The sequence below is a fragment of the Nothoprocta perdicaria genome, unplaced genomic scaffold, assembly GCF_003342845.1.
Source record: "Nothoprocta perdicaria isolate Ctin4 unplaced genomic scaffold, notPer1 scaffold_29, whole genome shotgun sequence".
In the NCBI taxonomy this organism is placed as follows: domain Eukaryota; kingdom Metazoa; phylum Chordata; class Aves; order Tinamiformes; family Tinamidae; genus Nothoprocta; species Nothoprocta perdicaria.
The window spans coordinates 3,789,006-3,803,180 of record NW_020455521.1 but is presented as its reverse complement, the minus strand read 5'-3'; the positions used below and the strand labels follow the sequence as shown (position 1 = coordinate 3,803,180).

The window sequence follows — 14,175 nt, the reverse complement described above, 5'->3', positions numbered from 1 at the left end:
GCCGCCGCCCGCCGCGAGCCCGGCCGCCTGCAGCGCGGCGACCTGCTCGAGGTGCCGCGCACGCTCTTCATCCACTTCGGCATCTACCTGGGCGACAACCGCGTCGCCCACCTCATGCCCGACATCCTGCCCGCCTTCACCGACGACCGCCGCCAGATCGAGCGGGTGGTGACCAACAAGCGGCTCGTGCTGGGCGTCCTCGCCAAGATGGCCAGCATCCGCGTGGACAGCGTGGAGGACTTCGCCTACGGCGGCAGCGTCCTCGTCAACCACATGGACCGGCTCTTCAAGGACCGCGTGCTGGGCAGCGAGGAGGCGGCGCGCCGCGCCGAGAAGCTCGTGGGCGCCACGGCCTACAGCCTGCTGTGGAACAACTGCGAGCACTTCGTCACCTACTGCCGCTACGGCGCCGCCGTCAGCCTGCAGACCGACCAGGTAGCGCCGGCGCCGCGGGCAGCGCAGGTGCGCGGCGGGGCGGCCCCGTGGGGCAGGGGCGGCCCCGTGGGGCGGCCCCGTGGGGCAGGGGCGGCCCCGTGGGGCGGGCGCGCGGGGCCCCGCGGCACCGTCCCCGCGCCACCGCGCGCTCTCCCGCTCTCTTGCAGTTCTGCGAGACGGTGAAGAGGATAATCCGCGACCAGAGGAGCGTGCTGGCCTCGGCGCTCGTGGGCCTCGCGTGCATCGTGTGCCTCGGCCCGGCGCCCTGCACCACGCTGCCCACCATCCTCGTGCCCTTCCTGCTGTGGATGGCGGGCTAGCCGCCCCGCGCAGCCCGCGCCTGTGCATAGCCTGTGTACTGCTGTATTTATGAGAGCACAGGGTACTTGTCAGCCTGGTGGAAAGCAGGATTTCCTAACCTTGTGTGCCCTTTTGTCTTTTTTTAAATACAACTTTTCCTCCAGCACAGTGCACGAGGAGTAGCTTACTGTGTAAGCCAAATGATAGATTTCCTGAAAATCTCGGCCGGTGCCTTTGAAGGCACCTCTAACGTCGTGCAGAAGCAGGGGTGCAGCGCAGGTCTGCCGCCTGCCTTCAGCCTTCAGCGATTCTCATAGTCTCTCGTGTGCTCTAATATTYTAACTGCCTACCTGGGTGTCTAAGCTGTTAATAAAAACGAATGATGGAGTACCGTGAAGTGACGGCTATTGAGAACAAACCACTACTTAGTTGTGTGCATATACTTTATATTCAGAAGTTACTGCTTTTATTGCTAAAATGTGCTGTAATGGAAATAGAAGTGACTAAATTGACTCTTCATAATGGAAAAGAAAAAGCTCCAGCYTGAGCAGTCTGTGCCTAGTAACACATTTGGCTGGATCAGATACTCTCTTTTGGGTTCCCTTCTGGGAGACGTTTGCAAATCTCTTTTTTCATGTTAATTTTGTAGACACTTGCTACTGTATTTAACAACAACTTGATTGGATTAGCAGTAGGGAAAGTCTGCAATTTCTTAGCCTTTTGCTTGTTAATAATAGCTGTCAGTATAGCTAATATAAATGACTATGGGGGAGCGGGTAGGGAGATACAGGAGGAAACCAATTTCCTTTGTGAAAGCTGCAACATAAAAACCATGGCGAATTCCCAGTGTTCCAGGGCACAGGGAGTTGGGAGGAGAATGGAAGTCAATTTAGGTCTTATTGTCCTGCAGTAGCAGGACCCATGTGGATGCCTTAAAGCATCGGGGATTGCTGGAGCAGTTCCAGTGGTCACAATAGTGTCATTTTGTGTACCACCTTAAAACGCCAATGCCTCTGCAAAATAAGATACCTCTCTTTGCCAGTGAAAAAGCCATCACTTGCAAGCTAGCAGCTGGTGCTAAAATTAATCTTCAACGTTGAGGCTTTTTTAATCAAAGTATAAACTGATTTGATACCAACTTCATCKGGTCAAGTGTTTATTGAATATTGACTTYAGTGAATATTGCCTTTTTGTTTCCATTTTCTGCCCATTTTTAGAGTGAGACTCACTTCAACGGTACGATCAAACTCTTTCCCCCAGACCACACAGCTGTTGGAAGATTGTAAGCTTGAACTGTGAGTCTACTTGGCTGACTAATAATGTTTCTTCTTCTGGCTGCTCCGCTATAACCGGCAAAGAATGTAAAGACTGGGGTGAAATTCCTGTCTYTTTGAGAACAGCAGCTCTCCTGCTGCAGTCATTGACTGAGAGGGGGTTTCAGCCCAGCCTGCAGCACCGGTGCAGTTTGCAGCCCAGCTCCAGAGCAGTTGGCTATCAGCTGCCATTGGATGCTCACCAACAGCTCGTGTTCGGCTTTCAAAGATGGCAATGGTCTCTGTATCTGTCTCTGGTAAACTTTTAAGGTGTTTTGTTGAATAACATGAATTGCTTTTTCATAGTGTATTAATAATATTTACATAATTTCCAGTGTGTTTTTTTACTTGCTGTACAGAAGGTATCAATTGTAGCCACTACTGTAATTATATAAATGGAATTATTAATTTTCAAATGTCTGCCTGCCTCTTGAAACTGAGTATAATGTTATAGCCTTTCTCTAATATATTGCAATAGGACTCTGAGTAACCCATTGCCACACGGTTCCGTGGTGTCTGATTGCAGGTGGGCTTTGCTTTTCCCCCTCTATTTACTTGAAAGTTACTAGAATTCCAGTAATTCATGTGAATCATTTATACAGTAAACAAGGGGGTCATGACTGTTAACCAGATCATAAGCAGTACTGGAAGGCCTGGAAATGCTGTTCTCTRGCTTCTAGGAGGTATCAAAGGGCCAATATCGCTGCTTTGCTAGTGATGTTGAGGAGGAAGCGCCCAAGTTAGGCTGGGGGGCAAAGCTGGGACTTCGAGAGGTGCCAGTATGACAGAAATGAAACCAGTTCCTTGCAGACCTCCGGCTGCATTAGTGAAAGGAAATCCTCTAAAGTGTGGACTTTAAGGAGCTTACAAAATACCCGAGAAACAGTCTAGAATGTCCTACTATATCCTTTCATTAGTGGTAAGTAGTAGAGGTAAATGGGGACAACATGGGCTGTATTTTAAGATTTTTTTTTTTTTTTTCGTACCAGCTCCCGTTCTAGCAGAGACATGGAAAATTTTTAGTTAAGAGTCAAGCATGAGTCAAATCAGTCATATTCATAGAGAAAAATAAGTCTAGCAGGCATGAATTCTCATGTTCAGCTCAGCGGGTGGTATTTTGCTCTGAAATATTTTGGTAAATGTCAATGTCAGCTTTTTTTTTTAATTATTTTTTACTTTTTTCCCTGTAATGAGCTGAGTAAAAATAACTACTTTTTGTAGGTGGAGCATGGCATTTCAGACAAGCTCAACTATGATGCCGCTGAAGTGAAGGAGCTAGTTGTAAAGGAAAACCACTGGAAACTGGAGCAGGAGAGCTGTTTGGAAATGGGTGTGTTCAGAAGTGAYGCTGCTCATTGGTAACTGGGAGTGGTGGTGAGTGTAAACCTGGAGCTGCGCTTCAGTGCTCGGGCTGTTCGGAAAAATYGGTTAAACCCGAGTGTGTAATGGAAGAATACAACCACCACCACTGTGCTCCTGGGAACTGCAAGCAGTGAAGAAATCGGGCTAAAAGGATAGATGTTTCACATCTTTCCAAAGAAAACAGAAATAAAACGGCCGCTTACAATACCAGTAATGTTTTCACAAAAACTCTTTTTTTTTCTTTTTAAGAAAAAGTGTTGCTAAATGAAGAGATTAGAGCGTTGAACTGTTGTATTTTTTTTTGGTTTGCAATGTAAATAATGGGTCGTTTTGTGTCTGCACAGTCATCTTCTGTTTGATTTCACCTTTGGGTCCTCCTGTGCTGAAGGAGAATGCTGCATAGAAATATCATGGAGGCTTTTGGTAGAAACGAAATCATAGCAAGACTAGGTAAAGTCTGAGGGGGAGGGAAGAAGGAATTAGACTTGTGTGCGACCTGACACCATCCGGGCATGTTTCAGAAAGCAAGCTGTCGCAAGAAGCAGCATTACAACTGTGATCTCTGCAAATGATACGGTGTTGTATTCTACATTGCATGTTCTCACAGTAAATAAAGTGTGGCACAACACTGAATGATACATCACCGGGTTAGTCACTAGAATCCCTCTTTTCTATTTAAAAAAAGAAAAGTTTTCAGGTGACTGTAGGAGCCAGTTACTAGTTGTGTTTTATGACAGCTTCGGGCTTGATCTCTCTAAGCAGTTAGAGGCAGATTTACTCTTGTGAAGTTATGATACAGAAACTTACAGGTCTGTGGCTCTTTGCTGTAGTGTGTTGTGCTTTCCCTTACAGGAATCTGACAAAAGGGACCATTTTCTCCCCTGTAGGAATAGATCAAGGGAAATACATGAGGCTGCTTTTGGTAGCGACCTCTTTAACTAGATTCTGAGCTCTTAAGTTACCATGGCATAACCTAACTTCTGAAGTAAAGGGTACGTTTACATAGGGGTCTTCAGTACCTGAATGGGAATAGCAATACCGCTGTTCACACATGTGCAAATGCTAATTATTTATATTTAAAAATGTAAAAAGTGGAATGGTTGTGGARCTTCTGGGGATGTGGGAGGCCTGGTTCCTAGATGCTTCTCCATCTGGGAGGACTGTGCCCTTCCAGGAGACTCACTGGCCCTTTTGCCCTTTTCTAACCTTACCTCTTGCTCCAGGACCGTGTCTATTGGACTCTTCTATGAAGTCAGTCAATACTTAGGCTCTCAGTTTGGGACAGGAAATGTCACCTTGACCAACTGAGTCAAACCCAGTTTGGACTCTGTGTACCAGGCCCCTGAGGACCCTCACCGCTGCTGCTCAYGTCTGTGGGCCCCAAGGAGGTTCTGAGTGCGAGGTAAACCTCATGTTTCTCCATGAATCACAGCACCAAAACTGGGATCTTTTTGACTTTGACACATCACAAGCTGCAGTCATTCACGAAATTTCCAGGTAAAAATACAAAATCCGCTCAGGTTAGATCAAAGGTTTGGTATTTTGGTGTACTGTTACTTTACTCAAAGTGGGAGGTACTGACTGCRCCTCTTTAACTGTTGCCTTTAGTTTCTCGTTTTTTATTTCCCCTTTCTGTAGCTGGGATGATAATCATCTCCCTACACTCTGGCCAACTACAAGACTTGGCTAGTATTTGCATAAGGTTGTGGGTTCGTTGTGTTCAATGCATGAGCAAATACAACACAAGGTTCCTTACCAGAAGACATTTTCTTCTTTTTTTTTTCTCYTTTTTTCCTGAAGAAAACGAAGTACCTGTGAGGCTAAGGAGGTATACTACTTTATGTAACTAAAACCATGGGCAAATGAAGATGCATTCTGCTAAACTTGTTGGGCTACCTAAGGCTTCTGCATAGTTTTATGCCCAACATGGATGTGGACCTGCGATCCTTGCAGGATGTGCTGTGGACCTGCACATTTCCATCTAGCACTGCATAGAGATGCAGGGAAGGGTGGGTCTGCTGCTGCCACACCACAGGGAAAGTAAGATAGTAATTTAATAGAAAGTGAAGAAACGTGGGTGTGAATATAATGAGAGGTCTCCTGTACCCCTGGCAGAAAGATTAAAGTTAGATATTAAGCACGTTAAGTTTTGCCATTGATGTCTGCAGAGAAGATGGTACTTAACTTCCAGCAAATTCCCAGGAGGAGGGAGGCACCTGGTTTCAACCACATTCACGCAGAACCCGTCTGCACGGTGCACAGTGCAAGTAGCCTGCAGCTAACGATGGCTTGGTTGCCTCCAGAGCTAGAAACAGCGCATGTGAAACACAGCACTGCACTCAGCCCTAGGGACCAAGGCTGCTTGGTTGAGGACCATGCTACTACAGCTCAGTTGCTCCTGAGCATGCACTAGTATCACCTCGTGATCCCGTCCTGTGTTCTGTAGTCATACCGACTTGCCTTAAGCCAAAGCTTTGGAGTTTGTGCTTTCAGCCATGCAGACATTCCCCAAACTGCTCAAGCCCCATCCCAAGCCCCACATTCTCCATTTACACAGGTTCCAGCTCAGCTGGTTTCTGAGGAGTCCTTCCTGAGGTGTCCCTGGCTTTAGGAGAGGAGCCTGAGGGCTGAGGATCACCCCAGGCTTTGCTTGCCATGCCTCACGTGCACCTGGAGATGTGGTCTGTGCTGCTCATGGTCACCCAGCCATGCTCCGCTGCTCCATCTTGCATAAAGCCTGGGTCTACGTAAAACTCAGCTCCTTTGCGACTCCAAATGTGTCATACACCAGGATATGGCCTTGAGAAACGCAGACAGGAGTCACATCTCTTCACCTAGTGCAGCAGCCATTTAGCACTGACAGTCACATGGCAATGATCCCATTKTATTTTTTAACTATTACTCCCAGTTTTGGGAGCACATAGTACTGCTTCAGTTGCACCGTACGTAYGACCCATCTATTCTTGTTCTAAAATAGCTGGTTGTGCAGCTTGATCATTTATTTAACAGACAGGGATTGGACTGGGAATGGGATTCCTGGGAATAGTCTTTTCAGAAACTTGCCTGGAGAAAGCAGTATAATTTGTTCTGTAATAATTCTACTTGGCTAATATATTGAAATTCCAATGAGGAAGGGAGCGTTTCTATTTCTGATGTCTTTGATGAATTCCAGTAAATCTAACACTGTTAAAGCATAGACAGTTGTACAGGAAGTAGACYTGATACAGAATCATGAAATGTGTTTCAAAACTATAATGAAGTTTCTATGACTCGTAAAGAGGTTTTTTTATTATTATTATTATTTTTTTAAACTTAGTACCCACCCAAACCAGTTACAGAAATTACTTTCCCTCCATAGCTTTGGTGCTTGCATTGTTCAGTTTGGGGAGCATTTGCCTTAAGGAGCTCTTTCTCTCAGACCGTACTCAATCCTGCAATTAAATGCAAACCTTTGCAACAACAGTCTGTTGTTATGGGAAGGACACTCAATTAGTGACATATTAATTGTAAACTTGCTGTGTAATTGAGCAGGAAGAGAAAATGGGATAGGAGCAAGATACCTGCTTGTGGACAAAATATTTGATCCTGCTTAAACTCGTAAGGTAAATTATATTAAAAAAATAWATAGAAGAACAATATTCACTGTGCAACCCCCCTGTCTTCAAAACTGCCCTGTTAGGACAGATTCTCAGCAGTTACCAGATCCTCCATCAAGTGCGTAGTACTCCAGTCTTTTTTATTATGACGGCGTCATCAACTTGCCTTTCTTCCAGCTGAAATCAACAGGAGCTTTGTCACGACTTCACAGGGAGCGAGATTAGATACGAAATGCTCCCTCCCATTCCCTGACCTCCCCAATGGCTTGTACCTRTGGAATTCAGAAACGATGTTCAGAAATGAACTGCCGGATCACCAGGATACTTGCACTGAATTATGATTTCAAGACTTTTACAGGCTGTAAATCATGCAGCTCTTTCACTTTTTTTTGTAGTTTTCCAAATCTTTTAAACTGTCCAGAGTTCCTTCTGTTCTGCCACCTGTATTTCTACCTTTTTTTCCTTTTTTCCTTTTTTGCTAGTTTAGGCCTTCAGCTGGCCTTCAAAGATACTTTTCCGTGAAAAAAACTCCTCCCATTAATTTTATAGGAAACTTGGACTCTCAGTGCAGAGCTTACAGCAAAAGTGTCCTGTAGAGCCAGACACTTTTAACAACTTAACTACCTTTGAGAGCCTGGAAGCTTAAAGACGAGGGCCAATTTTTTCAGCAATATAAGAATATAGGAATGTACTTGGCAATATCCAAAGGTCAGTTTAGCCCCATATACTCCTCCACCAATGAGCAGCAGTGAGTGCTTGGGGACAGGGTATGCAGACAGAGTCTTTCTTGGTAGAGTCTCAAAATTTTAAGCAAGCAACAGTTATTCATGAACTTCCTGTTTCGAAGGTTGCGTTCATTTCATCATGTTTAATACTCAGCAGCAGACTTACCCTCCATGAACTTCTCTCACTCCATTTTTAACTTATCTGTTTGGCCTCTGAAACTTTCTGTGGCAAGATTGTTTTATCAGGGAAAAAAAAAAAAAAAAAAGGACTTATTTTAAATTGGCTGCCTGGTGATTACATTAGCTCTTTCCCCCTCCCCTCCCATACTGCAGGGAACAATGAATAATCATTTGCATTCTTTTTCTCCATCTATTCTCCATTTACAATTCTCAGATATTCCTGGGGGTCTGGAATTGAAATTCAGTGTTTCGCAGTTTCACAAATTTGTGCTGGAATTCTTCTAAAAATGTCCTTCTAATTTGGCGTTATAACTTTAGTGCCAAGGCTGCATTCAGGAATGTATTGCACACTGCACCCGTCAGCCCGGCAATTGCAGAATGGAGTTTTTTTAATTTTCAGATGCACCCAATCTTGCCAATTTGTTACTGCAATTGGGTTTGCAATTTGTTATTGCAAATGGGTTCTACTGACACCTTCAGTTTATGGCTACTGGATTATTCCATGTTGAAAAATAGGTTTACACTGAGAATTTCTCTGGGTACCTTTATATTGAATATGACTCAAAAAAAAATTATATAATTTTTTGCTAATGCCTAATTTGCCKCACTCAGCTCTTTTCATATCTTTATCATTTGTCGTTCCCTGACTATCTGGCAAATGTCCAGCTTTTTTTTGTTGTTGTTGTTGTTGGTGGTGGTGGTGGTTTTTTTGTAGCAAGGCTTTTTTTTTTTAATTGCAGGCTTTTATAGTCAATCCTCAGAATCGTTCTTGGCCATGGTCCTTGTGGTTTTTTGCGCAAGTTGTTTATGGGAAGCTCTCGTGCTGTTGTTCGGCTGCGAGCTCCTCTTGCTGGCAGGTGCCATTGCGAGGACGCCTTGGCTCACGTCAGCTCCGGGGACACCCGCACGTGCCACTGTCCCACAGCTCCTGCCCTCCCCTCCATGGGGACAGCAGGGAGGGCAGGTTCTCCGGGTGTCCAGGGTGGACACGAGAACTGCGGATCCAAAACCAGCCACGAGCTCAGCCTGCTTTGGCCTGTATTGCCCGACCTCCCTTGCGCTGCGGAAAGAGAGTTGCAAACTTCCAAATAAAACCAGCCCTGGTTTTATTCCAAATAAATATTTATTCCAAACTTCCAAATAAAACCAGACATGACTTTATTGCAGAATAACCTACTCCCACCTAGTGGTTATCCAAGAAATAACCAAAAATTGCAGGAATCGATTGCTTTACGGATAGCGAATGCTGTTTTTTTTACAGCACATTTGGCAAAATAAGGTGTCTTTTCACTAGCTTGTATACTTATCTTAAAGGAACTGGCAAAATGGATGGTTACTAAGATGGAGTAACTGGTCAGTAGGTTTAAAAGGGTTTGTTTTGATTTCCCATTTCACTGTTGTAGTTTCTTAACAGAAATTGGGAACAATTAACCTGTACRAAATTCCAATTTATAGTTTTCCACAGTGTTGTGGCTATGGTTTTATTATTTAATTATAGTTTTGATTTAGGTACAAGAAAAAAAACTTTTAAAATCATTCCTTCAACTTTACTTGAAAAATACTGTCAAAAAGGCAGGGATAAGTCTTGGGATTCTTTGTAAAACACAAAACGGAAGACCTTGGAAAAACAGATTATATTGATTTAACCTTTTTTAATTGCATGTCTAAACATTCCTTAAAGCCTCAGGAAAAATCTGAAGCACATTACAAAGAAGCATCCAARGTTGTTCAGCTATAATTGGCATTGCCAGTCCTGAGTTTCCTGAGCTTCCTGACTTGACAAGCTAGTTAGCAGCTCACAGCAGCTGTCTTMTGAATTAAAAGGGCTTGGGCTTGATAAATCAATGTCTTTTAGGATTCTCCAAATAASCTGGAATTCAAAGCAGAGTATGTACAGACTAAATAAACAATGCAAGTCTTTCAATTTTCTAAACTATAGTTAAGATAATTTACATATTTACGAACTTATTATCTATTGATGTATTTGAATATTTAAGTAAAGTACATAAAAAATCCTGATCTAACCATTACACTCCATATAGTTTATTTACTGAAGCATTAAAGAAAGTGCAGAATGTAATGTTATATAAAAATCTATAGGCTTCCTGATGTACTTTCAGTTTACGTCTAGGTCAGATTGGATGTGACAAAAGACTTTTTGTTTGATGTCTATTTGGTTCCAGTGTTGAAAGCACATTAAAAAACCTGCACAAGAACTGCTATAAATTGAAATACTTTCTGGCAATATTTACAGAGAATTCAAACAATGAACGTTAATCGAGAGTAAACTCAATTTTCTGATCTTGCGAGTCCTCTGACAAGCACTGAGGAATCAGGGGTAAAGCAAAGGAAGTCTGGTCTGTAGCTGTTTGTGCTTCTCATAGTTGTGGAAGGAAAGTTTGGTGTCAAGGTTCTTAGGGCAGTAGTGAGTTTGGGACGTACTAAAAACAGTAAAATGTCTTCATTTGCTGCTGACAGACATGCACAGGATATACTGCCATTTCAGTATTCATTTTAAAAGTCTGCCCAGATATCAAATCAAAAAATCATAGTACCTATGGGAAGGACAGCCTGTTGTTCCTGGGCCTATATTCTTGTTTTTCCAGTAATTCAAACCTGTTCTTTCCCTTCCATGTGTTAGATGTACTGCCAGAAAACAGCTGTTTCCCTCAGTGATTGCAAGCATGGCTTGGTCATGCAGAGTACAGGTTTTTAAGGTCAGATACAGGTGGCAATGAGCAGCAGTTCTGTGRATGTAGGAGCAAAGGCCAGCAGGCAGGTGTTACAAGTTGGTGTGCACAGCTTGCATCACTGCAATTTAAATCACTTGTGTGAAATTCAGGATATTCCTCTAACTGAGCAGAAAACATGTTTCCGGATTCTTTCTTTTTTCATGTTTGCCCATATGCATGTTAAAATCGCATGGTGTATTTTCTGCATGCAAAGCAGTTTGAAAAGCAAAGGCAGCACTTCTGTATGGTGTTTTCTTTACAATTCATTTTTGCAGTAATGCTTGTTTCAGCAATATCTAATTTTGAAATTTTATAATTTCAAAAGATGCCTATTCTTTTAAGGAAGAAAACTGAACAAGAACAAATGGCACCTTTTAAGAAGAAAGAGCCTTTAGGCACTAGACTGCCTTGTCAGGAAATCCTACTAAACAGGCAACTACTTGATCGAATGGAACCTGAAATAAAATGGATTGATTGACTGAAATTAAGCCTTTCTAGACAGCTTACTATAATTAGATTTATAATCATATTATGTCTAGGTTTTTATACATCCTTTGTGTAGACTTCAAAGGATGTCTGCTTCCTTTTGAAGTATTTGCACTACCTATATATCAAACCTGTCACTGTGCAGAAATACTACATACCCTCCTTTCCTGCTCCAGGCCATAGTAAAACTTACTCTGACTTAAATAAATAAATAAATAAATAAAAKGCAGCTTATGTAGCTTATGTATGTTTCTATTAAAACATTCTGTGACTGTAGTACTAGTCCACTGCAGGAATATATGTGCTGGGGCTTGCTAGCATTCCAATAAAACAGAAGTTAAAAAACATAAAACATCAAGAACTTGTGTGTTATAGCAACTGTCTGGGGCAGCTGGTGAAATAAAATATGTTAGAAAAAGACCTTTTTCACATTGTCAAATTTACTCAAAGGAATAAATGTCATAATCTTGCCAAGACTCTGCTGTTATTCCTCATCCCTCAGATCTGTGACAGCTTTGAGCAGACCTTTGTGAGGAAACTAACTCAGTGTATCTTAGAGATTAATAGGAACAGTATAAATCTTTAGGGCAAAGAGCACACATAATCTAAGTGATTTTTCTTGGTAGAATTTGTGCCAAGGGCCTTTCCTAAATAATATATAGCGCTGGTAAAATCATCTTTCAACCACATTCCTATTTACCAGTATTAAAAATTAAGCAGATATGAACTAGGATGTTGATTCAATAAAGCACCTGAGAAGTAAGTACTCCGATACTCTTTCCCCATCTTCTAGTAACCCTTCATTAGGAGTAAGTCAGATAAAATATGACATTAATTAGGAAGAATTGTGAGTATACATATATATGCAGTTACAATTGACAGAAGCTGTTATTTTGTTGTGAACGGTTGTCACTCCCAGAAATGGAAGTGAAGATATAATCATCCCCCTTGGTTTTCAGTTTCCCAAAGGATGGTTACTGATAAGTGAGTGGGATACATCTTTTGAATTCAGTGCAGTATCATGTATGAGAAAGGGGAAGAAATTAATAGAATTTGCTGGCAGAAGTGCCTTTCTAGAGGAGGAATTAGAGATGGTTTATAATCTGCAATTATTCCAACTGATATATATCTGAAATCTTAAAAATTAAAAAAATCTTAAAAATCTTAAAATTAAATAGATTTTTTTTTTAATAGAAGATGGGCTCAGGAGTTCGCTTGATCTTCTAAAGCAAGAAATGCAGCATTTCAGGGAGCACTGAGCTGAAAGTTTTGATTTGGCCATGAAACCCTTTCAGGTATGTAAGCTGCTTTTCAACTAATAAAAAGTATTCACTTATAAACCTTGCATGACTTATTATTAGACAAAGGCATAAAAATCCTCAGTTCCAGGTTTTATCATTGCAGCTGAGAAGTCGCAGCAAAATCATTGGGTTAGAAACAGCTGTTCTTCGTAAAACCTAATTACGCTGAACCATTAGACTACTGGAGAGCCAAAAAATGACGAGCATCTGTGGGCAAGGGCGGGCAGTGGGAACAGCAATCCCCAATTAGCACCTGGGGAACAAAGGGAGAAAAGAGTTATTAATTTCTTTTAGGGAGAGGAGGTCAGCAAGAAAACCCAAGTCCTTAGTTCTCAAGTTTGACTTTGATGTTTATTAGAAGATAATAAAATAAGTCATGAATGCTCTTCAGGGGTTATTTTAATCTCCTCCTTTGTTTATGCTGTTTCACAAAGTGAAAAAAAGACTTTTTTGTTGTTGTTGCTTTGTTTAATATTGTTTCTAGTGAGGTCCTGCTGTTAAATACTGTAACAGGTTAAAATTTCCAGCTGAACAAAAGTTCAGCTTCTATATTCTACAGTAGCAATTAGTACTCCAGAAATGGGTTGGGAACCCATCCAGTAAGGTGTCACCTGTATGAAATGTAAAGAAAACAAATACTAAAGAGTTTTCTTAAATTAGAATTTAAGGGATGTGTCTGCATTCTCTCAGGACTTTCATAATCAGTAAGATCTGAAAACACATGGAGGGTTTTTTTTTGCCAAAAAGTAGTCAGTCTCCCAGGTGAGAGGGACACTGAATTGCTGTCAAAATGCTGCAAACTTTATTTAATGTAAATATACCCTCAAGGCGTTCTTATTAGGGGCTTCATGACTGAATTCGATGTGGAGAGATAAAAACAACCACTGCCAACATTCAAAATGAAAAGGTGGTGAAATTTAGCCTCAAAGGCAATAGCTTTGGCATGTAAGCCATTCAGCAGCTTTTAAGGGAGATATAATTCGCAAAACACACAATATATAAGAAGCATCTGCTTTCAATTTGAGAATAATAAAAAACCTTATTTAGGTGAAAGACCTGATGTGCTGTATTAAGCAGCGAGTTTACAGTGATACCTATTTGTAACTAGATTGGTAAAAATTTGTTTTATAAGGAAGATGAATTTGAACAGTCCATAAGAAAATTCTTGAGGTTCGCTGGCTGGTTTATTGCAAAGTACAAACATTTAATTATTGGGCAGAGGGAATCTTTTAATAAAGGGTTTTTTTTTTTTTTTTTTGAGTCTTTCGTTAGCTGGAGACAACAGGCCACAACACTGCAATGGTAACAAATTAAAGAACTTTAAAACGAATCCCGTATTACTGTTTTCAATCGACTCTCGGTACTTTCGACCCCCGACACCCCTCGCTGCCGTTAAGGCCGCGAGGCGCTAACTCCGCCCCCACCTCCGCGCGGCAGGTCACGCGGCACCCCCAACGGCCTCAGCGTCACGTGCACGCGACCAACGCCCTTTCCGCCAACGGCCGCGCATTTTGAAATAGCACGGTGCGCGGCCCCGCCCACCGCTTTGCTCCGATTGGCTGAGACCTCCCGTCAGTCACGCCCGTGCGCCGCTAGGCGGCTGCTGATTGGCTGGTGCGACGGAGAGAGGGAAAGGTGTCGCGGCGGTGTTGAGCGAGCGACGTGCGGGGTGGCTGGTGGTGGCGCCGCGATCGTGGGGACGGTTTGCGGCGGGCTCCCCGTGTGGCGCAGGGCTCACACCGCGG

General features: G+C 42.6%; 1 protein-coding gene across 1 annotated transcript in view; it reads left to right on the top strand.

Annotated features, from left to right (window-relative positions):
* The window catches only part of LRAT (lecithin retinol acyltransferase), a 3,648-nt gene extending 1,540 nt beyond the window's left edge, over positions 1-2,108 (top strand). Inside the window, exons 2-3 of the mRNA XM_026041627.1 lie at positions 19-435; positions 603-2,108. Of these exons, the coding sequence (XP_025897412.1) occupies positions 19-435; positions 603-755 (570 nt within the window). The 3' untranslated portion in view covers positions 756-2,108. The remainder of the gene's footprint in view (positions 1-18; positions 436-602) is intronic.
* The last annotated feature ends 12,067 nt before the right edge of the window (positions 2,109-14,175 follow it).